A 26341-nucleotide genomic window follows, 5' to 3' on the forward strand; every position below is an offset into this window, starting at 1 on the left:
AATGCTATGGTTTAACCACAGAAGAGAGACAGAGTAGCTACAAAGGAAGAACGGGTTGGTTAACAGAAGCCTCAAAGCAGAAGGGGAAAAGAGACATAAAGGTTTTATTCCATGATACATGGAAGAAAGATTTTCATCAGCTTATTTGCCAAATAGTGAGCAGTAGGTACTGTGGTCAACTTCAGTGTTCTGGCGATCTAGGAGGACATACAAGCACAAGTGGGTGACTTCTGCCTTAAAGCACTCATGCCCCAGAAGTGCAGTGTTACCACCGGTAACAGCCAAAGGAGAGTTTAGCACGTCCTCACCTGATGGGTTGTTTAGGTAGAACAGACAGAGCACACCACCTGCTCACTGCTCTGGCATATTTGATACAATACCAAGTTTTATCTGGGAACTCACAAAGTCCTCAGGGAAGCTGCAGATACCAGTTTGGCCAAGGCAAAAAGCTAGCCAGAGAAACAAGTGAATGCCATGAAGAAGATGGGATCACCTGTAAGAAAAACAGAAATGCATAAAGGCCAAGCTTTAGCAGACACCAATGGAGAGGCACAGGGAATGACACTGCAGGAGAAACTGCTTCAGCTGGGCATGTGGCTTCAGACTTCCTTCCCTCAGTGGGGGAGAACATACCTGGGTAAGCTGGTGGTCCTATTTAATCTCAAATTGGGACCAGCCATTTGCACAGTCCTTGCTACTGCTGCTCCATGTTTACGTTCTGGCTTAGTGGCCTGCATATAAGAGCCAGCCAAAGTATCTCCTATCTCTGCCCTCTGTAACAGGGATTTCAGCTATACAGCATATTTCCTCTGACTGTTGGATAAAAGACTGGAACAATAATCTCATAATCAGACATTTCTCTACCGTCAGCTTAGGTCACTGTATGAAATTTAAGGTCTTGCTGAAAAACCTCATTACTCAACTACTTAAGGAAAAGCTTAAATTGTTAAAATGTGTGTAGCAAAATTAATGTTCTTCCTCCAGGAAAGCACTGGCAGTCAAGAGAGTGGAGATAAAGGAGTAAGAACATGAGCACAGGAAAGCTAACAACAAAAGAACAAAACTAGGATCACAGCAGCAACAACAACATTGTTAGAAAATCCTTTCCAGGTCCGTGAGGTGTAATAACTGTGCAGAAGCTCAGGTGCATCAAGAGGGCAGGCACAGCACTGAGCCTCCAGCTGTGCTCCTTCTACCAGCAAAGGATGGACCAGCATCTCTGCCAACCATAATATTCATCTCCTGGACTCTTTCACTAACGTGCCAATGATAATTCTGTAAGGGACAAACTTATCACTCTCCAACAATGTCATTAGAAGTAATTGGGTGTTATTGTATGTTATCTAAACTAAGCTCAGGAAATTGATTCAACTCTTATCTGTCTTTGCTAGAAGAGAGTCCCATCTATATGAAATTAGGAATTTAAAAGAAGAATGCGAATTTACCCCTGCTAATAAATGAAGTAGAAAGAATTCCATGTGTTTATACCTAACACAAGTGTGCTGGAAAGAAAAGGCAGTATCAATATTAAGAACATCTTGTTCACATAACGAGAATCACAGACTTCTGCTTCAGTGACTCTGGAGACATAGGAAATATGAGTATATTCCCTCCATAAAACAGTTTGTTGTGTCATTGACAAAATTATCTAAGGATCCGATCTCAGTCATAGGAAAAAACAAACATTAGGAATATTCCTCTTGAGAGCTGGCCCACAGCCAGGATTTCTAAAAAACTCAGTCACAGACAAAGAGTCCACTCAAAATCCCTATTTAATCTTTTCACAGGTGGCAACATTTTCCACTTGTCAAGCAAAAAATATGCCTTCATTAACAAGGGAAAAAACTCCATCTGTGAATCTCAAGACTTCCACTAAGTATAGTGCATGCACATACCAAGAGTCTTCTCCAACTGGCTTTGAAAGTCTCAGGACTCCAAAACTAATACTTGAAGGAAGTTTCAAACATCTCCTTTTTCATCTGGAGTCATTCTTGATATGTAATCATTGTTTTGACAGGTGTCTGCAGTTATTAATTTTTTTCCGTGCGTAACAAGACAATCTATAGGTTTCACTGCAGTTATTGCCAGCATTTACAGTTAATGAACTGACTTTATCATTGAGGAAAGAGCTCTCCCAGACTTTTAAGAAAAAAAGTAATTTGGAAGATTGTTCTACTAGAAACAGGTTTTCTCTCTGGTAGGAATTGCCACAGTCTCTGTGAAATTCTCCCAGGCCTCTTGTTCTGGTTAGCCTTCAACAGGACTCCAGAAAGTTTTGTGTGGTCAGGGAATGAATTCTAGGATCTGAAATCAGTCTGAAGTCTGCAGCATCAGCAAGTGCCTCAGCACTTGCTCCCTGAGTACAAACTCTCCCTGAATGTACTCATCAGTCAGCAAAGAAAAGAGGAGCCAAGATCATTGTTCCAGGGAGATACACGAAAGAGTGTAATAAGAACATTTCTAACCCATAACATCCCAAGCAGGTGGAAGAGCCAGCCATTGGCACCTTAATTCATGAAGTGGAAAGACTGTTCTTTGGCTTGATTAAATGCTCAACTTTTTGTTGTCTATCCTTTGAAAAATAGAGTTGTTTATGCATTCAGACAACTGATGGTTTTATGCAACTGTACGTAACTGTTCTCTGGAGCATGGGGACCAAGGTCTCCTCCTTCCCAGGTGACTCTGTTGAACAGGTCTGCCTCCTGCTCCTTCTGAACAGAGGCTGTGAGTCCCATCACCCGCACCGTGAGCAGGCACCTCAGTCACCCCCACACAAAGATGCTGGCCCCGACCTCCCATGTGAAACCAGATGAGCCACCAGCACCAGCCAAAATAGATGAAAACCTGGTGGCTTTGGTACAGGGAGAGAAGATGATAAGGAGAGAGAGTGGATGAAAGGAAGTTTCCCAGGCAAAAAAATCACCAGTTCAGCTGAGGTGTCATTTCCCACAGAAGGACTCAGAAAAACTCATTGAGGAACTCAGTAGGAGAAAGGAAGAAGGAAAGGAAATAAAATAAATGAAAGCAATTCAACTATGAAAAATACATTTTAAAAAATTTAAAGGTCTTTGATTAAGTGTAACAGACAATAGCAGGCAATGAAGCTGGTAGCGTGGGCTTTGTCATGATCACCAGACTGGAAAAGTAAGAACTGCTCCTGAAGCACCTCCTCGAGGTACTCTCATAGGTGGAATACATGCCTTGGTCGACCTTTAAGGAGTTGGATTTCTGTTCATTACAAAATAGAGTCAGGCATGGATGAAACATCTTCACAGATCATTTGTTCTTTCTGGGCACACAGACACTGTGTGAAGGCTACTGGTACTGTAAAAAACACGAACATTAAATACACTTAGAACAAAAAATCCCCTGATTAGCATTAAAAAAGTAGAAGTACAGAGGTGTTACCTTCAAAAAACAGCAGCAGGTGAAGGAGAAGACTGAAGGAGTTCTGGTTCACATGTGCAGAAACGTCTGAGGCTGGAGCTGGCCGGTTGCCCAAGGAGCTTTGCCAGCCACTGCACAGCCCCTGAGGAATAGCCTCGGCCATGTTGTGCTCACTGAGGGAAGGGACCTTCCCTCAGCTGAAAGGGGTTGCCAGTGGGGATGAGCTCAGAGAATAATGACTAAATCCATGAAACTGTGAGGGTCTGTATCTCAGGAACGCAAAGAGCTAGGGAAGGTGATGAGTGGCAGGAGGGGGGTGTGCAGGTAACCCACCAAGAAGCCAAACCACAGCCCTAGGGTAAAGATCAGGAATGGGCTTTGGAACATGAGACCCATGAAGGGTCCCGAAGGGACAGGGTACAGCCCTGTGCCCAGCTGTGTGACGTGGGGAGCCAGCAAGGGGCTGCAGCTGAGCAACGGAGCCTGGATTTTCTGCAGCATTATGCCTGGGCACACTGACCTCAAGGGAGAGAGGTGAGGAACAGGTTCAAACTAGCAGGGGGGATTTTCTGGTGTGGCACATGTTTTCAAATTGTTTGCATTTTATAAGCAAACAGTGCCATTTGTACAAGAAGGCATGCATTACAAAAACTTAAATATTGCAGGCCACACTGAAGCCTCAGCATGTTCCTGTGCTCAGCCTCCCTGTAGCAGGGAGGGGATGCTGACAGGGGCAGTGTCCATCGTCCCCTTTGGTGTCCCTCCACAGTCTATATGAACTAAAAAGCCCTTCTAGAGAAAGAGTCCTTGATGTAGGGTCCTGCACTGAATCATCCCAGAAGGGCCCTTTTGTTTCACCGGTGGAGGTGGAGCACTTCTCTGAGGTCCCTGCTCACCTCCGAACAAGCCCACCACCACCTCCAGCCCCCACAGCAGACACCTCAGTGGTGGCTGCTTCCTGCTGAGGAGGAAAGCAAAGAGTTCTGCATGAAATGGATCCTACCCCCAAAACTCTCTTGTGAGAACGTGGCAGTAGATCTCAGGTACAATACAAAAGTACATAGTGTACCCACTTGAAATTTGGCAGACCCAACTGATGCAGTACACAGACTCACTTCCTAGGCATCAGTCCTTCAATTCCACCATCTCCCGAAAGGAAGAAGCGACCTAGTTTGTATGCCTCTTTTTTGATATTGTGTATGGTAATTGAGCTGCTTACTGTCTTGGAAACATTCATTTTCTCTGTGGGATTTGTCAGCTTTGTATTTTGAACAGACATAATGCTTCTGCTCCCCTGGAGCCCCAGTCTAACTCAGCCTCACTGCCCAAGTGTGCTTCTCCATCCAGTGGGACGTATCCTATTCTGGAGGACATTGGGAACTAAAGACACCAAGCCCTGAGATGCTGGGAGGGAATTCCTCGTATCTGAGGGGCAATGACATTCTTGCTGAGCTGATGTAAGGCAATAAAGTACACAGGGTGGAATCATATCTAGGAACACCTGCAGCAGAGTTGGCATGTGTTCGTTATCATGAAGACAAAGAGGCAATACGCTCTGCAAGTGAAAAATAACATTTTACTGTAATAGTTGGCAAGGAGGCAAAGTCAGAACAGACTGGAAACTCCATAATTTCACTAAGGGACAGAAGGGTCATGCAGTTACCTTAGGAAAATGGAGACTGTGGGTCAGAGAATATTATTTTGGGGTGGGCTTCTTCAGAGAATATGCCCCTGCTCTCCAGCCCCAGCTCTAGTGTTGGAGGATTTTTCTGTGCAGTGAGCAGTGCTGAAATATCTGCCCCAGGAAATGCCACCTCCTGGACAGGGTGCAGCCTTCATGGTCTCCTGAACGAGCAGATCTGCTACTGAAAGTCCCAAGCCCTCCTTGCTCTGGGCTTAAAATTACCATGAGCACTTAATGGAAACTGGCCCATCTCTAAGGTGGCATTCAACTCTTGGAAGAAGCATGTGAAAAGATAACCTTTGAAGAAGCTGAAGCAAAAACTCTTACAAAATCTCAGAGTCACAAGGGGCCTCATTCCAAAGAGCAGCAAAGGGCAACTGAAGTAGTAGAGGGCAGGCTGCACATGCAAGGGAGGACCGGAAAGTGCTCTTTTTTGGGATTGCAAAGGGGGACGAAAGGTCTCTGGCCTCAAACATAGAGATGTAATGTATCCACAGACATTTGTGGAGCATCAATCCAAGAAAAAAAATAAAGATATTCATGCAGAAATACCTGAGATGAGAAACACCTGAAAAAAATAAATAAATAAATAAATAAAAACAATAAATCATTGTGTTTTATCAAGTGAATCGAGTGTAGAGTGAACTGACAAGCTATTCAAAATTCACTTTTTTTCTTCTATTCACTTAAACAGGAAAATAGGAATCAGTAAAAGTAAATTACCAGTATTGAGTTCTATCCCTGAGTGCTTCTTTTGCACCTACAGGCTTTTTTTTTTTTTTTTTTTTTTAGAATAACATTCTCCTTTCCCCATACTCTTGACATTATGCTTGACACAACACTGCTGGTGTGTGTAGGGCTTTCCAAGTCTTCAAACACTTGTCCCCTGCTTGGAGGGATTTACAGCTGTAAGAAATCTACTTTGTGAGCCGTAAGTGAACTGTTCTCAGTATTGATCTCTCTCTATTTTTATTATTATCTGTGTTAGGAAAGCACTCAGGAGCTTTGGTCATGGACCAGTGTCCCACTGCTTTAAGTGCTGTATAAATACAGAAGAAAAAAGGCTGCTTGGAAGCTCACAGGGCTAAACTCTAAACATAAGTAAGCACAAGCAGAAGGAAAAAAATGGGTAAGAAAGCCCACAGGCTTTTCTCGTGTGGAATGCATAGGCTTCGCTGGGACCTTCTGCACTTCAGTGCATTTCAGCAAGTTTTTATTTCCACACCAAATATTTGTTTATTTATTTATTTATTTATTTTGCACAGTGGAAATTCTCACATTTGTAGGCAGCAAAAAACAGTGCAGCCTTAAAAACTGTTACTTTATGGTAGAGTGAAGAATTTCTCATCAAATCTGGGACCTCATAAATGATACTCTAGGTCTGATTTTCTTAAAAGGTAAATAAGTGACAAACAATAGAGCCATTGTCCAGAAAGCTCCATTCTTACACCAAGAGCCTTTCATAATGAGAGCAGCATCATAAAAGTGCTTTGATCTATGAAGGATCAAATATCTTTGTTTTCTATTAACATAACTTTCTTTCCCAATGGAACACAGAGAATTCCTGATAATGGCACTCTATTAGGATAATTAGAAAAAGATTGTTCAGCTCTATTTCCCCCCATAGAGCTCCCTGGCAAATTTCTCTTTCGTGTCATTCAGATTTTCTACCCCAAATACCTCTGTCATAAGGAAAAAATTTAGAAGTTTCAAATTTATGACTCAGAAGTTTAGGCTGCCAGCCTGATATTAACCAGCCATTAAAAGATTCTGGAAAGGGACACATACTGAAAATTAAGCCATCACCTTTTAAAAACCTAGTATTTTTTTAATGTGAACAAGGTTTTAGATAACAATGTCATAGAACTTTTAATAAGGTAGCAGGAATGTGCCCTGGGTTTATTTGCAAGAGAGGCTTGAGAAAGTGTTACAGGGAAGGTTTGCCCCAAAGGACCTGCTAGTGTAACATGACCAGAAGCAGAAATCGTACGACAGATGACAGACAGAGGAAGACACTTGTTAAGAGAGTATTCCCAGACATCCTATTAGAAACCTTGATTTCTTGGTTTGTCCTGCTGCACAATACTCAGGCGTTTGCTTCTCCCATCAGAGATGCAGATCTGAGGCCGCCGGCAGTCAGGGCCAGCCAGAGAATGTCCTGTTTTGCCAAGCACCTGGTGCCACCGTGTGCCCACGCATGCCTTGCTGCTGTTGTGAAACAGTAATTCTTTCCCTTCTCAGGTTCTGGTCAGCCTTCATCCAGCAACCCCATGAGGACAGTTTGAGGAGGAGACTCCCTGTGCAGATTTGGGGGCTTCTGGTGCAGGAGATGCTCCCAGGCTCTCCCACTGTTGTGGAGGAGGAGACGAGCATGAGGATGGTGATGGGATTCTCATAGGCTTAGATGGTTTTCCACCTGAAACACAGCATCCTTGATCAGCAATGCGGATGCCAACCATGGTAAAACAGTCTGACCTGAAGAAAGGAAGTCATCAATGAAGAGATCAACAGATAAAACTGATCAAAGGGCTCTAGCATTATAGGAGAAAAGCATCTCATCAGCCACTCTGAGCAAAGTGATGGCAGGAAAGCCAAGGGCACAAAAAACAGAGCCCAGTCAAACAGATCTTGGAAAATAAATTAATGTGGGGGGACCAGGAAATCATGCAAAGGGGATTCTGAGGTCTGTGCAGAAGAGTGGTCAGGAAATAGAGAAAATGAAGTCCACTGGGAATAACTGTTATTCAGATCTATACATTCATTGTTCTGTTATAAATAAATAAATAAATAAATGAGTGAATAAATAAATAAATAAAATCACCTGCCTGTTTGCTTCAGCTATCTGAAAAAGTAAGCTTTAAATCCAGGGTATCTGGAAGTCTGGGAATCTAGGCAGGGATATCTTGAACCTGCAGAAGTGGTACAGCTCCTTATTCCAAAATACTAAAGCAGGTGGGACTTTAGAAAGTGTCCTGTGGAAGCCAAGAAAGCAGCGAATACTGCAGTCCACTGTGGCATGTGCTTGTACCAATCTCCCAGCCCACGTGCACAAGCTAAAATCTGCAGCCCAGCAAGCGTACAAAGTGGGGGAATTACAGTAGGGATTCACCACAAGAAACTTGCACTCTTCAAGGAGTGAAATCATCCTGGAATATCTCACAATCTGCACACATTTGACTGCTCATTCAAGCTGAGGTCTTCATTGCCATCACCGCCACAGTTTCTACAAGCTGTATGGAAAAACGATCACTTTTTAAGTAAGCACCCCCTCTTTCACCCTGCAGACTGTTTACATACTTATTCTTTAATCACTACAGCCAGGAGAAGGACGATATTTGATGCTGGCTCAGGGGACCTGAAGGACAGCAGATGAGAGCTGCACTGTGGAGCCGCAGCTGTGAGTGTGCTCAGGCAGTGCCAGAGGCCCAGCTGCTGCCTCTTGCTGTCCCCAAGAAGAGAATTTGGGACCCTGTCTTCAGAAGTTTGGGCGCTCGGGACCACCAGGGCCCCAGCTCCATCCAGCCAAAATCCAGGAGGCTCCAACCTCAGTGCTGGGCTTTCCGAGTTCCTCCAGCTTCACAGCACCAGCACAGGACCTGACTCATGCCTCCAGGTGCAGTGGCTATGCCTGTGCTGTGAATTAAACAGAACAGGGCTCTCCTCTGCCCTCAGCACATAATCCAGGTCCACATACTCACATTCCCTCCAGTCCTTCTTTCCCTCAAAATAGAGTGGTCTTGTCCATAAAACATAGTGGGAAAAGCATCTGGTCCATATTAATTCACCAAATACCTGGAGCAGATGATGCACGGGCCAAAAGGTTTCTGTGGGCCATTCTCTGAGCAGCCAAGTGGACCTCCACCACCTCAGAAACCAGAGCATGCAGTACAGGGAGCAAGCCCAGCCCTGGCACCGTACCTCCGTGTTCTCCACCCATCTGCACATCGGGTGAGAGCAGGCCAAGCTGAAACAAATGTATTCATTACTCCACTTCAACAAAAGCTTTTCATAGCTTAAAGCCTCCGGATTGCTTAGTAGAATTGGACAGGAAAAAAAAAAAAAAAAAAAAAAAAAGCGGAAAGATATACAAATATAATAATCAAGCCTAACCTTTGATCTAGGTTGATCTGATAAAGCTCTGGCACAGGGCTTGCAAAAACGACTCAACATAGCACTGTAGAAGGATTGTACTGAATTAAGTGGTGAAAAAACAAGCTTTGTGTTCATTGGCACTTTATAGACATTGACCCACTCACATGCTGATCTCAGGCAAAAGCATTGACTTTTTACCTTCCAGATGAATTACACTGGTCATATTATTATCTTCTCTCTTGCAATTTTATATCAACTTAGATTATTTATGGTGCACTGTCTTCATGTCTCCACACAACACGTTCTCCAGACAACCCATCAGATTATACTGGGGCTTTACAACTAGAAAGCACATGGAATCAGGACTTTCCATTCCTCTGTTGGTGTACAAGTGCCACATGCCAGTCCCCCTGGACATTGCTCAGCTGGGGCAAATAGACACACTGTAAAAACAAGGAGCAAAAGTTCTTTGCAGTCCTAACAAACTTGGTGCAAGGGTGCAAGTTTCCCACATTCGTCTTCTACAAATTAGCAGAAGATAAGCCATGGGTTGTCTCCAAAATATTCTCCCAGTTAGTGCCCCATATAGTTAACAAAGCTTTTATTGTGTGTTTGAGCCATAGGGAGCACTGTAATGCACCAAGAAAACCTCTGGTTTCAGGTCGACAGAGATGCATCACACAGACCAACAAAATCCTCTCAAAACCCACACCATTCCCAGTAAGCAGTCTGAGCACCTCACTGGTGGACAGGGGATGCTGGATGCTGTTACAAATGGCTGTTTCCAGTGCAATATATGATCTCAAAGCTCTGATGTATACACTCTGAAGTTTACTATAGCTTTCTGAGTCCATACTGGGTGATCCTCACAGACAGTCCTACTGACTGGGAGCACCAAGAGCTAGTTTGAGGCACGGATATTAACGTCTGTTTTATAGTAACACAGGCAGAGATTAAAACCACTGTGTTTGTCCTCTATGTAGACAGGTTTTTTTTTGATCCTTCCTCAAGGATTTTGTAAGAATGATGGTATCGTACCTGTAATTGCACAGTTTAGTGCTAGTGCCCTTCTGAAATCATGCTTCAGTCTTGTAGGACTACTTGGGGCCATGTAAGGACTGCACACCGCTCCTCCTGTTGTCCCAACAAAAGGTGATTAGACAATGCTTTCCTTTTCCTGACTTTCCAGAGGTCTGAACTGTGCAGGCCCTGGTGGTGACCTTCCAGCAATGCAATTCCTACCAAAATCTAGCCAAAATCTAACCAACCTCTTCAGGCAGAAAACGGTGCATTAACAACACCTCTAGAAGAGAAAGGAAGTTCACAGAAGATTTTGAAGGGGAAGGAGGCCTCAAGAGGGAAAGGTGAAAGTTGATGGGAAAGGCAGATGTGATTACAGTGAGCAGGGGCTGAGCACGAGTACGTGGGCTATTCCCACATCACATCATCGTAACCAAAACTTCTTCAACCAAGTTTGTAAGAGCGGTTCTTCTGCCTTTCCATTCATGCTGCATTAACTCTTGTCAGTACAAGAGAAAACATCATTGCTTTCAAGACCTGTACTTAGAAGTTCCCCACCCATGTTTCCTCAGCCACAGGGTTTTCTCAAGGTGATGGAAAAAGGGCTGACCTAAGTTAAAGGGACACAAATGGGACCCAGATCAACAGTTGTCACAGAAATAAAAAGCAGTGATAGAATTCAAATGTCATCTCAAAGAGCAAAGGTTCCTCACAGACCACCTCTGGCCATCATGTGCTCTGAGAAATAAACTAAATATCATTTTCCTTTTCAAAAATTCAGCATTTTCCCCAGCTCAGACTATTTGATGCAAATCACTTATGTGACAGCATCATTACATCTTCTATGGTATTTTCTGCTAGATCAGACCCTGCTGTCTGCATTGAAAGGCTTACTCCTTTTTACTCTTTGTAAACATTTTACTGAGTGATGATACAGTCACTTCTGCCAGGATCCCAGGTGCAGTACTGCAGATTTTATGATTGGATTTTATGCTCCTGTTGGCAAACAGTCACACAGATAATGCATTGCCAACAATTTTACAAGGTTAAGTTTCAATTACAAGCCACACTCTGCTTTACTATCAGCTACTCAGGTAGGACAACAACAAATTGTAGTGTGCAATAAAAAAGAAAAGCAGCAGTTAACATCTATATTCTATTTTAGGCCCAGTTTTGATCTTGGGTTTCTTGGAAACATTAAGCCACCTTGCAGATACAGATAAGCTAACATTCATGCACTCTTCAGAGCAACAGAAATCCCCTGTGATGAAATACCAACAGACTCTGGAAAACAGCCCTCTTCTGCTCTCATCTCATTCCTGACCACGGGTAGGTTGGTCCCCCAGTGAAATGGCAGGATGTGTAAGGACATCTGCTGGCTTTAGTCTAGATTCCCACACTAGATTTTTATACTTCCATTGCAGGATAGAGATATAACCAGAATATCTTAAATGTTAGCTAAAGTAGGTAGAGATACTCAATGAACAGTTTTTTTCACCAGACACATAACCTACCAATTTATTACCTTGTAGCCAAATGCCACCAAGACATTGTCAATCAAGGTGTGCTTCCAAGGAGGGAGTCTGCTCAGAATCCTACAAAGCTGATCCGATGACTGATGCACTCATCCCTCAGCTGAATTGTTCCGTGACACAAATTTGGGTGGTCAGACTTATTTGTTCCAATAAATCAGAAATGTTGTTGTTTTATAATTCTGAACGACAACTCATGAGACATGAAATCAATTGACCTGCAATGGAGAATGGCACCCAGTCAGGGTCTGACCAGCTTCCAAGGGGCAGACGCAGGCACTCATTCCAGAGCCTTGTGGATGTTAACTTGTCCCAGAGATACAGTGATGGGCATGTCAAGAAATAGTTGTGGTTTGGTTTTTGTTTGTTTGTTTCTCCCTTCTATCAGAAAATTAATTCGATTCTGCCTTATTAAATAATTTGAGTAATGTAATCTGTCTCAATGATTTCCAAAACTTTGAGATGGTCTTTACAAACCAAAGGAAAAAACAAAAACAGTCAATGTGCAAAATTACTAGAAAAGAGCAAAAGAACAGAGGGCCAGACCAGATGGTTTTCAGGAACACAGAGAAACCAGCTTTTGCAATGAAGAGATTTTTATTTTGTGATGCTTTATTTTGTGATGCTTTTTTATTTTTAGATGCTTTTTTATTTTGTGATGCTGTGTGGGGGAGATGGGAGAGAGAATGTAATGAATGCTTCCCAATTAGACAGAAATACACTCAGTTTTTCACTGTCAACATAATATTAACCTTGGGTACTGTAGAATTCAATCCAGGCATACAGCTGGACACTATATATACATGTCATAGAACAATCACCGTAAAGGGCTTTGTGCTCTGTTGTGCTTTTCAGGTAAGTGGACACTTCCACCTCCTCTTTTCACTTTGGAGCCGGTTTTCGATCTACCTCAAGCTCTGCTCACCCAGCCCATACTTCACCAGCCTCTCTAGGTATATGGCATACTATCTACTGTGACTTACCCATAGAAGAACTATGAGGTCGTCCCACCCACCACCACCCACATTCCTGTGAATCTAGCTTCCATACAGACACCTAGATTGGGATGAAAAGTGAAAGCTGTGCAGTGGCTAGTAATTGCTCATGGCTTGGACTGGTGTATGTTTTGTTGGGTTAGAAACTGGCTGGGTAGCCAGGCCCAAAGAGTCGTGGTGAATGGACTTAAATCCAGTTGGAGGCCGGTCACTAGTGGAGTCCCCCAGGGCTCAGTACTGGGACCATTTCTCTTTAATATCTTTATCGATCATCTGGATGAGGGAATCGAGTGCACCTCAGTAAGTTTTCAGACAACACCAAGTTAGGTGCGTGTGTCGATCTGCTCGAGGGTAGGAAGGCTCTGCAGGAGGATCTGGATAGGCTGGACCGATGGGCTGAGGGCAACTGTATGAAGTTCAACAAGGTCAAGTGCCGGGTCCTGCACCTGGGGCACAACAACCCCAAACAGAGCTACAGGCTGGGAGATGTGTGGTTAGAAAGCTGCCTGTCAGAGAAGGACCTGGGAGTAGTGGTTGACGGTCAGCTGAATATGAGCCAGCAGTGTGCTCAGGCGGCCAAGAAGGCCAGCAGCATCCTGGCTTGTATAAGAAACAGTGTGGCCAGCAGGGCTAGAGAAGTGATCGTCCCCCTGTACTCGGCTCTGGTGAGGCCACACCTTGAGTACTGCGTTCAGTTTTGGGCCCCTCACTACAAGAAGGACATGGAGGTGCTCAAGCAAGTCCAGAGAAGGGCAATGAAGCTGGTGAGGGGTCTGGAGAACAAGTCTTACGAGGAACGAGCTGGGGTTGTTCAGCCTGGAGAAGAGGAGGCTCAGGGGCGACTGTATCGTACTCTACAGGTTGGATACTAGGAATAACTTATTTACTGAAAGGGTGGTTAGGCATTGGAATGGGCTGCCCAGGGAAGTGGTTGAGTCACCATCCCTGTAGGTCTTTAATGACTTAGATGTAGAGCTTAGGGATATGGTTTAGTGGAGGACTTGTTAGTGTTAGGTCAGAGGTTGGACTGGGAGATCTTGGAGGTCTCTTCCAACTTGATTTTGTGATGTGGGGAGTTAGCGTTGGCAGGCAGCTCACTTCCCCTCCCATTCCCAGAGGGATGGAGAAGAGGAAAGGAATAATAAAAGCAAGAAAACTTGTGGGTTGAGGTAATAAAATTTTTAATAAGTGAAGAGAGAAAGAAAACAAAACGTGATGCAAAGAGAATCACTACCTCCCATGAGTAGACTGATGTACCACCAGTACCCAGGAAAATGATGGGTAACCTTCCTAAACCCCCTCTTTTCCCTTTTAATTGCTGAGCCTGGCATTATATGGCACGGATTACCTCTGGTTAGTTTGGGTCACCTAGCTAGTTGTGTTCCCTCCCAAACTCCTACAAAACCCCCAGTATATTCACTGAGAAATGGAAGGTCTTGATGCTGTATAAAACACTGTTTAGCCATAACTAAAGTATTTCTGTGCTGTCAGCATGGATTTTGTCAGAAATCTAGAACACAGCACCATACAAGCTGCTCTGAAGAAAACTGACTCCAGCCCAGCTCTGTACAAATGCGTGGGTTGACAGATATGAAAAATTGGTTCTGAAGTCTTTAATATCAATTATCAGCATCTATTTAAAAATACAGGTCAGATTCTGATGCACAGCTGTACCAACTCATACAGTCTCAATATAAGTAAAAATCCAAAAAATAAAGGAACTGTGCTATTGTCATTAGGGATGTACAGTAGAAAGTGTGTTTTAATAGGGTAAAAAATGCTATTCTTTATATCATTATATTTTTGTTATTTTTGCATTTGGATATAACCCAACCAGGAAAAAATTGTGGAAAAAAAAAAAAACATGAGTTAAGCCAAGGCTTTGTTTTCCCTCCCTCCACTCCTTGCTTAAGGCTTGTAATCTGGGTAGAAAATACAAAAAGCTTGTTATTGTCTTCACAGTATGTCCTAGAGGTATGAAAAGGGTAAGATAAAGTGACCCAGGAATCTACCATCAAAGCCCAGAATGCAATTCATGTAGGAATAGCATTAACTCAGCACTACAAGCAGACGTATAAACCAGCTAGGTACATTTACATGAACAATGACAGCAATTCAAAGTCCAGATGCTGCTGCAAAATGACTTGCTAGCTGTGGAGACCAACAGCTTTAACTCCTAACATTCAATTTCTGAGCTAATGAGCCAGAGGATCAGACATAGTTAGATGCTTCTTACTGACATCTGACGTGGAAGAGGGCTTAATTACTGCTCCGTTGTGTTTGGGAAGTTTTATTGTGAGACCTCTGGCAGGATAGTCTAAGCTATAAAGCAGTGAAATGATGCTGATGCATTCTGGACATAAGGCTAGATGTCTCACCTAAAGATAACAAAATAGGCCAGCTCATGGAGCAGAAATCACTACCAAGTCTTTGCTTCTCTTGTGCTATGAGACACATCAGTTGCCTTGAGACTTGCAGTAGCTTGGCCTGCACTATTAATTGCTGTCATAGCCTCTGAGCAGTTAGTTCACAACCTTGGACTCAATGGGCCATGCTGCAAGGAAACCAAGAAGAAATAGTGTATACATGTATGTATGTGTACACACATGGGCATGTATATAATACAGGCTGGGCAACAAGGATGCCATACTCACAGCTACGGAGCTGAGCACTTCCTCTTGCAGATTCATTCCCAAACCAGCTGTCCACATGCTGTGTTCGCTGTGTTGGCTGAGGGAACCACACTCAGTTGTGCGTACAGCCATCTTCATCACGAGGTAACCTGCTCTGACAAGGTGCAGTCTACTAAGCAGGGATTTGCATTGCCCATCCCCATTCTGCACCCAACCGATGCCAATGCCAAATGTTCAGAGCCAATAAACACACACCACAGTTATCCAGGACTACTGTGTAAAACAGTAGTGCTAGGGAGCACCAAGATTTACAGGAGGTAGTAGGCATTCATTTTGCATTTCATTTTGTGCCCGTTACCTCTTATCCTGCCACTGGGCACCACTGAAAAGAGATTGGTTCCATCCTCTTGGCACCCTCATTTTGTATACATTGACAAGATCCCCCTGAGCCTCCTTCTTCAGTCTGACCAGGCCCAGCTCTCAGCCTCTCCTCACAGGGGAGGAGCTCCAGGCCCTTCACCATCTTGGTGACCCTGCATTGGACTCTCACAGGTACGTCCATGTCTCTCTCCTTCACTTGGGGGATAGTGGGGAGGGCAAAACTGTACCCAGCACTTCAGGTGTGACCTGAAGGGTCACCTCTCATGACCATGACCTGCTGGCAACCCTCTGCCTTATACAGTCAAAAATACTATGAGCCAGCCTTCTTAGCAGCAAGGGCACGTTGCTGACTCATATTCCACTTGGTGCCTGCTAGGAGTCCTAGGTCCTTTTCTGCCAAGCTGCTTTCCAACTGGGTGGCCCCCGAGAGGACACTGGTGCCTGGTGTTGTTGTTGCTCCCCAGGTGCAGGGCTCTGCACTTCTTGTTGAACTCCCAGAGATTCTCGTCTGCCCACCTCTTCAGCCTACCAAGGCGCTTGCAGATGGCAGCATAACCTCTGATGCATCAGCCACTCCCCCCACTTTTGTTATCTGCAGAATGCCTAGATGGTTTGCTTTTTTTTTTTAATTTGTTAATGGAACATCACAACATGGGAAGGACTCAGTTTTGACTGCAGACTTGACCCTGTTGAGTTTTCTACTTTTACCCTTTCACCTCTTCTGCTGTTTAGTCACAATATAAATACTGTACCCATTTATGTGTTATGAAGAAAAAGTGTTTGTCAGGAAACGTTGGAAAAAAAAAGGGGGGGGGAACAATGTATATAAGTCAACATTTACCATAGTTGAGGGCTTTTTATTAAAAGTTAAATACTGTGCTTTTATAGTCTTCTTTCATTCTAAACTGTATTACAAATTTTAAGAAATCAGATACTACTGCATTATAATGAAGAATATAATGAAGAAGTAACTGCCATGTACACACTGACTGGGGGAAAGAGGACCTCATTTTATTAAAGCTGAAAGTGAAATTATATAAAATGCACTTTCCCTGACATGGCATCCTTAAAAGGAACATTCACTATGGGACAAATAGATGTGTACCTGAAGCAAGAGCAAGAAAAAAAAGTCATAGATGTAGTTTTTGTATATCCACAATCAGTAGCTTAACCACACTTGCTTATCTTTTGATCAAAAGAAGAAGGACAAAATGTGTGTTTTGTTTTGTTGTTTTTTTTTTTAATAAGGTCAGCTTATATTGAAAATCGCTGTAAAAACAACTAATGCTGCAAGGTAGTACCAATACAAAACAGATCAATATTAACTTTAAACTGTTAAACTTTATTATAAATTAAAATTTCTTTACAAAAATTGCACATAATTGACCACTCTTAGGTTCTGATGCACTGGCATTTGCAATAGTTTCTTTAATCTTCAAGTTTAATAGTCTCTGCCGTGAGTCCAATGCAGAAAAGGGCAGTAAGCAACCCTCTTAGAGCCTTCAAGTGCAAGAAGCATACTTGTGGCCACGGCAGTTACACTTTCCTTAAGAGCGGCTGCTTTTGTTTTAAATCCTGTAATGAAAAAGTCTCAAAAAAGGTTTAAAAAAGGAAAAACCCAAAGTGGACTACTTGCTTTTACTGTAAACACAGCCCAGTAAATTAACCCCAAACACAGATCTCTCAGGCATCAGTGAGAGTGTCAAGTGAATCAGGAACAGCAAAACAAAGAAAACAGAAAATAAAAGGAAAACATGAAAAAATAATGTCTGTCATTTTGATTAACTATACTTACGTACATGATGTTATGAGAATCTGGCAGGGCCCAGAAGCGAGGCCAGACAGCGAGTTCATTTTTCCAGAGAGGAGGGTCACGTTAATTGTTTCCAGGTTCAAGGAAAGCAGACTGTAGACTTGATATGCTCAGCAATACTCATCTGCTTTACGCAGATCTTAGGCACAGATCAGCCTGAAGAATCATTCAACTGATTTTGGCATTTAACAGGACTTACGGCTGACTGTAACCAGTGTTCAGTGATTCTTGCTTTCTGTTCTGCAAGTGTTTAAATTTAAAAGCTCATCTAGGCTGACTCCAACCTCTTGGCACTTGGAAACTAGTTTTCTCAGGTTATCAGTTTTACCTCCTCCTGATGCTTCAAACAAGAGTTGCTGTAAGAGATGGGGAAGCAGATATAAGATTTAGCCAGAGCTTGAGCATCACCACATCTAAGGATATGGGATATGCAGAAAATTTATATGAAACCTCAAACTGAATCATAAGGAGAAAACATTACATCTTTCCACAGTGTTGCACATAGAGGTAACTTATGAAGAGCTCTCTGATATAAATGATGGACCTGTAAAATAAAAACAAATATTAAGTCAGTACCATATTGTGAGATCAAAATGAGTGATACGAAGCACAAAACTCAGTTGCAATAAATTTTTTAATCAGTTTTTAATAGTTTCAGATTCAAGCATTATTGTCACTACTAAAAGATACTAAAAGAAAAGGCAAGTTCGTGTCTGACCTTAATTCTAACCCCTGTATGCACATGAAAGATTAAATTAGGACATTTATTTTTTCTTCAGAAGATCCTTGCCTTATTCATTGCACAGGATGGAACATGCGCAGGGAATGTAGCAGCTTATTCAATAATTTTCGCTTGTATACAACTCCAAGGCCTTTCTTATTACTGCATACAATCCCAACCCTGCAATGAAAATAACTGTTTCATAGCCCTTTTTTCCCTGACATCTATCTGTGCTTTAATTACCTGTATGTCTTTGCAACTACAGCAAGACTTATTTTTCCATTTTATGTCTGCATTAAACTTTCTAGTTCTGCTTTTCCAAGCATCTACTCCAGCCTCCTTCAACTACTGTTATCTAAGTTAGCAGCTCCAATCAAGACATAATTGGTGTAGTGGTTTGTTGGCATTTTAAGTTGTGGAACATTTGTATATTCTCTTAGCAATCCTTTAAATGATCTGTTGAAGGAAGCAAGTGACAGGTTCTCCAGGGATGATAAATCCAGCATCTCAATCATAATTCAAACAATATCCTACTTGTTAACTAGAAGTTCCAGTTATCTGCAATATTTTACATATGCCTGAATTCTAATCGGTTCATATTCTTTAAGGGCTCTCTTCTCAATTAAATATATTTTTCCAATTTTAAAACCAAATAATGATGGTGTCTTATAAGTCAGCAGTCTCACTATAGGTAGTGCCTTAAAATGCAGTCCATCTAATACAATGAAGCAGGGATCTGTGACTAATTAGAGATTACACCAAACGATCGACACAGAGACAGAATTAAGGTTGAATACACAGCCATGTCTTTGATGTCTCCTGACTGAACTATTTGATCTTACAAACTAAATAACTGTCTACTTAGGGGTGTTCTTTTTTAAAGACTCAAGGAAACAGTAAAAAAAATTAAAAAATTATATGTGAATCTAATAGATGAATCAGTTAAAAAATTTAGTACTGTTTCAAAAGAAAGTCTACTGACAGAAGAGAAGGATGTTGAGAACCAGTCACTGCAAGAATGACGTGTAACAAGATACAGCAGAGAAGCAGCTCAGAAATGCCACAAATGAGTGGTAAGTAACAAGCCCATGTCTTCATGAACCCCCTAACACGGCATCTCTCCGCAATAATACTTTGAGTGACAGCAACAATACCAGGAAGACACAATTCTGTTCGAACTGAGAAGTGATTCATTCCATTGCTGTGCCAAAAAACCTCTTCTATTTGCGTACAGAGGGATAAAAATACACCTCCCACATACCCACACATATTAAGCAGCAATGAGTAAGCTTATTATTTTTGGAGAAAAAGAATTGATAGCTTTGGGGTGTAAGTGGGGCATGGGAAATTATTCAAATTCTCTACACATGTTTGCCTGGCAGAAAAAGCCTTCCAAGTGATTGCAAAGGTAGGTAGTCATTAGTTATCTTCCGGCACAACAGGATTATTTCCCCTCTACTGCATTTTAAATGCTAGCCATCTCCTCCAGGTTAAACAAAAAAAAATAAGGAAGGGAGGTGGGGGGCATATAGACTTCCCTGTACCGGAAAGACACAAATACTATGCAGAGGTACTAAAATGTAATCCTTTCTACCTTGATTGACAAAGATCTTTCTCACACTTGAAACAAATGCTTCAGTGTTTACACAGAGAATATTTCAACTATCCAGAATTCTTGGGTTTAAGAAATGACCATTGCTTTGAATAAAGTGAAACAATGACAAAGTTCTGCAATTTTTCATTATAGTAAGGTGTGTTGACTTACTTCTCTTTGTCCCATTAGAAAGCATTCGGCAGCAATGGCTCTGAGAAAAAGAAACACACAAAAATATTTATTCTTGAATGATTTTAAATGCCGTAATTGGCAGAATACTGACTGTGTAATGGAATTACAAATTCCTTGAGAAGAAACTAACTTCCAATGATGTTAATCTACAGTGAAAATATAAAAATAACTGTTTTTTAAAAACAACCTTACATGAGCAAGACATTTCAGTGGTTCCCCATTATGAACAAACACTGAAGAAAAAGATCAGTTCAGCATCACTGGATAATGGAGATTACTGCTATTGTGATATATAAAGGGGAGGGTAGAGAGGGGAGACAGAAGTCAATAGTTGAATTAAAAAGGCAACTTGTAAATATATCATTCATCTTTATCTGTATAGTATCAATTCACATAAGTTTCCCCAGGAGGGAAATTCCATTTTTCATTTTAAAGATGTGACAGTACCTCTGTTGTAACAAAGTTACTGCTTAAATAATAAAATAATGAAAGAGACTTCCAGCACAAGCCCAATTTGAAGGACATTTCAGATTTACCTTTGTGATGTAAACCTTATAAACAAAAGCAATATCTATGAAAACAGATGTATGACTGTTGCATTACATTTTCCAGATGGCCAGGCATGTTGGGATATTATATGTAAACATCTTGGCTTGCAGTTTCAGAATCTGAACATTGCTCTCCTCCCAGTATCGCAGAAGCAGTCTGTAAAAGGCATTCATGAGAAAGGAACACTGCTCTAATCACTGGGAGTAGAAAAGCAATGCAAAGATACATACACATTATACAAAATATACTACACCTAATCTCAACCAAGAGTTGCAGGTAGGAAAAAGAGGCAAGACACCACACAATATTGATTGAACATGCTCTTGAAACAAAAATGAAGTTAAGATACACCATCAGAGAGTAACTACACAGCGTGAAATCAGAGAGAAAATATGATCTTGGCACATTACAAGATCTGCTTTTAGCATGTGTGAGGTAACTGTATATTTGAAGGAAGGCTAATTAGTTTTGCAGTCACATGGCTACAAGATACTGTGCAGACAGTTCTGCTCACCCATTTCATGCAGTATCAACATTGTCTAAGGAAGATGTAAGCTCCACCTAGACAAAATTGTAACTTGACTTAAAATGCAGCCATTCAGCTTCCTGTGCTCATGGTATATGTGTGTCATTCTCCCCACACCCCCCAACCTGTGGCCAACACACACATTTTTCAAGTCTAGCTTTGAAATCTTTGGAGTCCATGTTGTGAACAGTAAGCATTCATGGTCTTTTCAGACACTTAACTCTGTACAATGCTCGAGTTCACTACAGCTGAATATGCTAAAATATGAATTCTCTAATCCTGGATGAGTACATTTTGAAATACTGTATAAGTAAGAGCAGATGTGATGTTTACTCTGTCTTTGTTTCCCATGAGATTTTTTCAGAATTAAGGGTTGTCTTCACTAAATAAACATCAAACCTCCAGGTAGCACTGCTAAATACTGATGGATCCATTTTATTTTGCTCCATATTGAAACTATACTTTTAACAGATATTAAGTATCAACAAAATTTTAATATAATATCTAAACTTTCTCTACACACTTGAAACTTACGTTTGTAAACACATACAATATGGATACATTTATTAATAGTTCCTGTATAATTCTAATCTCTGTAGATAAAACAGAACCCTTTCAAATACCAGAAAAATATTGAGATGGTATCAAAAGGCACAATGTGCCTCAAGCAACATGCAACAAGAGGAAGACTCTTATTTTTACAGTAGAAATCACGTGCATCTTGTACAGAAAACAGTAGTGGTATTAACCAGCTGTTCCTCTTGATTACAGGTGTTTTTACATACCTCAGTGCAAGTCCAGGATTAGCAGGCATAGTAGAACAAAACCTTTCCAAGGTTTTGGAATGTTGAGATTTTGGAATGCAGCTCAAATAAAAAAGAATTACCTGCAAAATTTGAATTATAAATATTAATCTACTTCATAGCAGTCTAATTTTACTAAGAATAATGGGGTGACAGAACTATGAACATTGTGACTGAAGTGAGTTACCACGTACAAACCTTATCAACGGCAAACCTTATCCCTCAGGGGTACAAACACCAATTCACTTAAGAAATCAACGTACTGTTGCTAATACCACAGATTATAGTCTTTCCTGCCTGTATTTAGTGAATAAAAAGAAATGCACTGGGTATTAGCAAAATGGGACCCAGGATTTTCAAAGAGAGAATAAAAGTCTGACAGAATAAAGCTTACAGAAGTGCTCAACTCAATCTTTCTCCTGCTTTTCTACTTTTTTTTTTCTTCTGTTTCTCAACCACTATAATTTTTGTCATCAAAACCAACAGCTTAAATACTGTTTCCATCACCCAGCGGTACAGCTCTGCTGACCCTTCTTGCTCAACCATCTCTTCTCTCCTTTCCAGTTTCTCTTTTATCAAAGAAATAATAGTTTGTCATTAAGAGCTGTATTCACAGAGTGTCAAGACATGCAATTTATTTATTTATATTGAAGTTTCTTTTAGCCTTACATATTCTTTATTCACAAAATCACTGGTAGGTATTTTTCTGCTTGGAACACTACTCTCCTCAAGTATCTTTTTCTATTAATTCTTAGCTCTCGGTGTACATGCTCTGATACTCTCATGTTATTTCGACAAGTAAATTACAGATGCTCGTTAAAAGGATATCAGTCTTTGTTTTTTAATTAAAACTGTCCTTTCTGTTTTAATTAAAACAAACACTTTTACCTTGTTATGAAATTCATAATTGGTCCAATAATCAGCAGCACTAAAAGGAATTGGGTATCGCGTAGGGACTGTAACCAGACATCTGTTCACTAGGTCAGTAAAAAGCTTGAATTCTTGAACTTTGTTGTTGGATCCAACAACTTTGCTATTGATAAAAACAAGGTAACTGGAAAAAAAAGAAAAGAAAAAAATGGTTCTGGTGGCCTTCACCTAATAGTTTTGAGATTTAATTACTTTTGTCTCAAGAACTTACTCCAGCCAGATGTTCTGAACAATTTCCTGCTGCATCACTGCACCAAGAGCTGCTTCGTAGGCATCCAGTGCTTCACTAATACTCGTTTGAAGAGACTGGCACAAACTGTTTATATTAAAAGTTTAAAAATATGGTATGTTAATATATACAATGTATACTCTTCTATACTAAGGGTAAGAAAGAAAGAAATTCCCTGATAAGCACAGAAACAGTTTTCAGTTTAACAGCAAAATAGACTAACTAAGTCAATGTATTATAATGAGCAAGTCTCAACTGCACAGAAGTGAAGAATTATACATTAACTGTGCAGTTTAAAATGCAATTCTTGACTGGAATAGAAACATTATCCACTGTCTTCTCTTGTAACCCATCCATTGCCTTCTCTCTTTTATTAATCCTTATAATAAGGATGCTCTGACTGCTACAGAATGGAGACAAGTCTTCAGCTTCCATTTGGAAAGCACCAGAAGAATAAATTTCAAAGCTCTATTAAAAGACCATTTGAGAAATGACATGAAACTCTCACAACAAAATTAAGTGTTCTGAAACATGCTGATCATGTCAGAGGAAAAAAAGAAAAAAGGAAAATAATCAGAACTAAACTAAAACCAGCTCCTCAAAGAAACATGTAGTCAGAACAATATACAGCAATATACAGAACCTCATCAAACACAGGAGACATTTTTTGCCTAAGATTCAGCTATCAATCCTCATTTCAAGGTGTAAATTAACAACAAAAGCTAAGACTTCTATTATGTCATAAGAGAAAAAAGCATGAAGACTAAAGAAACGCAAAATAGGCTAGGGTTGTTTCAACTACCTTTCTACAGAACCCTACTGACTAGAGCAACATAATCAGAGTGCCTGATTCTACTCCTGTTTTCTCCAAGAACTATAAACTATTTACTAGTTTTGCTCTCTCTATATATATGTGCGTACATATGTGCGTGCACATGACATATGTCTATACTTTTTTATATAAATATAGATGAATGATGTTTCTGGGCAAAACATTGTTCCTTGATCTTTTGAGGTTCTAGTAATTTCACACTATTTTCACCTGGTAAAAGTCAACTTTCATGTCTTTTGCCACCTGCACCTGAAAAGAAGAAAAACGTATAGGCCCAAATCCCTAAGCATTTACTGCGTAGCAAAACTGAACCAACGCAACCACTCTTTGAAATTAATTTTGAAAGTGGTGTTAGAAGTAATTTAGGCACATATTTCAAATGCACTGATTATTTTCTCTTAGGACAAAGTGCCTGAGCTTAGACTCTCCTGTGTTTTAAGTTAAGGTCGCTAATGACGAAACAGTGACCTCAAGTGTCTTTCTAACAATACTTCCACTGTGTTAAGTACTAAAATCGAGTAACTGAACTTGCAAAGAAATAATTATTTCTTAAATATATATATATATATACACTCTTAATTGGAATTAATGGATAATACCATAAGCTAACATTGAGATAACTTAATCTAAACCTTAGGCATTATCTTGAAATGAAACACATTTTACCTGTTTAGAAGTTGGCTATCAATTAAAAAGTGAAAGTAAGTGTTGGAGTTCTGAGCAATCCTTAGTCGTCACCTGAAGCATCCTATTTGCCCCTTTATTTGAAAAAACAAATAGCTGCTTGTGCAGTTGGCATAAAACTTGCAAAAAACTGTCTATGCTTTGCAGCAGCCAGTTGGTTTTTGAGGACTAGCAGATCATTTATTGGAACAACTTCAAGTGACACATACTTGGGCAAATAATGAATGTTCTGCAACTGAAAACTCCATTTATGAAGACTTCCTAGCTGTTCCTCAGAAATACTTTAAAAAGCCTCACCAGTATATCTGCCACAGATACGGGATTTGCTGGTTTACAACATCATCTGTAAGGTGTTCTTTATAGAGAGGTGCTGTAAATTCAATTGGCATTGGAAAATTCAGGAGATATCTAAAAGAGAAAAAGTAATAGTAACAGCGAATATCCTTCTAACATTGAAGATTCCTCCACGAATGTAACAGTTTAAAAATTCAATTCATGGAATATATTAAGAACTCATCTACTTTTCTTAGAGATTAGCTTAATTCTATCCAGATAGAGATTTATACAGAAAGCATTACATAAAAAATAGCAATGGTTTATACACAAAGTGGTTTACAATATTAGGCTCTAGGTTAAATGTTTCTTTAAATCTCAGACACAACCACCACCCACCCAGACCCTCATATAATACATCAAAACCTAGGATTCAGTTATCTACCTATAGACACCTACAGTGCATTGCCAGCACTACACTCACGTAAAGAAACAAGCAGGAATAAAACCTAACACAACTTGGAGATAAAAAGATTTCAAGGTCTCATCTGCATAGTATTTAGCAAAGAAGGTCTTCCTTTGAAGGCCTTCAAAGGCAGTTAGCTTTGACAGACTTCCTGAAGTTTTGAAATATACAAGGTTCACTATAATCAATTAGGTGCCTAAAATTCAGGTGGAGTTTCAGCAGACTGATTACCAAGCTGTGACTTTTCAGCAATAATCTGTTGATTAAAAGAGTGCTGGACCTCTGGTTTCATGTCTTTCACAACTGCCTAAATAACAAGTTTAAGGTATGCAGTTTTAAGTTCCAAACACTGGGGAAAAAAAAAAAGCTTCAGCATACATGCATGATGTTCCCTTTTCCCCACATCCACGAATTAATCTTGCTAGCTGCTTCACCTTTAAATTCTTATTCTTTTACAATTTAGTATAAAAAAAACGAACTACTATAATGCTTAGAAAACACCAAATCATAATTGACTGAAATCTTAGCAAAATCTGCCAAGTTAATAGCAGAACTCTAGACTGTTTCATTTTTCAAGAGAACGCCAGTATTGCCAAAATTTTAATGGAAAATAGTATTATGGACATACCTTAAGAGATCCATGGGATCATGCTGTTGGTAGGTATTCTCAAAGAAAGCTCCCACAAAATCTTGTAACAGTGGAAGAACATTGCCTGACCTTTCCTGTTTGTTTTTTTTTTAAATAAAAAATACATTAGACATCAACCTGAAGATGACAAGAACAATTTAAGCACAAATAACTAGCAGTGTCTCTCTCTGTAATGCTCCTTTGCCTTCATTGCCTCAAGAATGAAATCTAATTGGGAAAGTCAGTAGGTAGCAGAAAGAATGAAAACATACTACAGAGTTTACTGTTGCTGTCTAATGTTCTTGCATAAGGAGATTAACTGCGCATTAGAATTAACAATTTGAGCTACAGATTTTGCACTGTATAAAATTCCTTTG

General features: G+C 40.6%; 1 protein-coding gene across 2 annotated transcripts in view; it reads right to left on the reverse strand.

The window, feature by feature from the left end:
- Nucleotides 1-17045: 17045 nt before the first annotated feature.
- The window catches only part of ZFC3H1 (zinc finger C3H1-type containing), a 39268-nt gene continuing 29972 nt past the window's right edge, over nucleotides 17046-26341 (reverse strand). Inside the window, exons 27-35 of one of the 2 annotated variants that reach the window (XM_035334000.1) lie at nucleotides 25965-26059; nucleotides 24895-25005; nucleotides 23064-23168; nucleotides 22811-22976; nucleotides 21905-22005; nucleotides 20648-20749; nucleotides 20024-20063; nucleotides 18019-18081; nucleotides 17046-17893 (exon numbers count right to left, since the gene is read on the reverse strand). In XM_035334000.1, coding sequence (XP_035189891.1) covers nucleotides 17756-17893; nucleotides 18019-18081; nucleotides 20024-20063; nucleotides 20648-20749; nucleotides 21905-22005; nucleotides 22811-22976; nucleotides 23064-23168; nucleotides 24895-25005; nucleotides 25965-26059 — 921 coding nt within the window. In that variant the 3' untranslated portion in view covers nucleotides 17046-17755. Of the gene's footprint in view, nucleotides 17894-17987; nucleotides 18082-20023; nucleotides 20064-20647; nucleotides 20750-21904; nucleotides 22006-22810; nucleotides 22977-23063; nucleotides 23169-24894; nucleotides 25006-25964; nucleotides 26060-26341 lie in introns of both variants that reach the window. The other variant, XM_035334007.1, reaches the window with a different exon arrangement.

The sequence above is a fragment of the Oxyura jamaicensis genome, chromosome 1 (genome assembly GCF_011077185.1).
Source record: "Oxyura jamaicensis isolate SHBP4307 breed ruddy duck chromosome 1, BPBGC_Ojam_1.0, whole genome shotgun sequence".
In the NCBI taxonomy this organism is placed as follows: Eukaryota; Metazoa; Chordata; class Aves; order Anseriformes; family Anatidae; genus Oxyura; species Oxyura jamaicensis.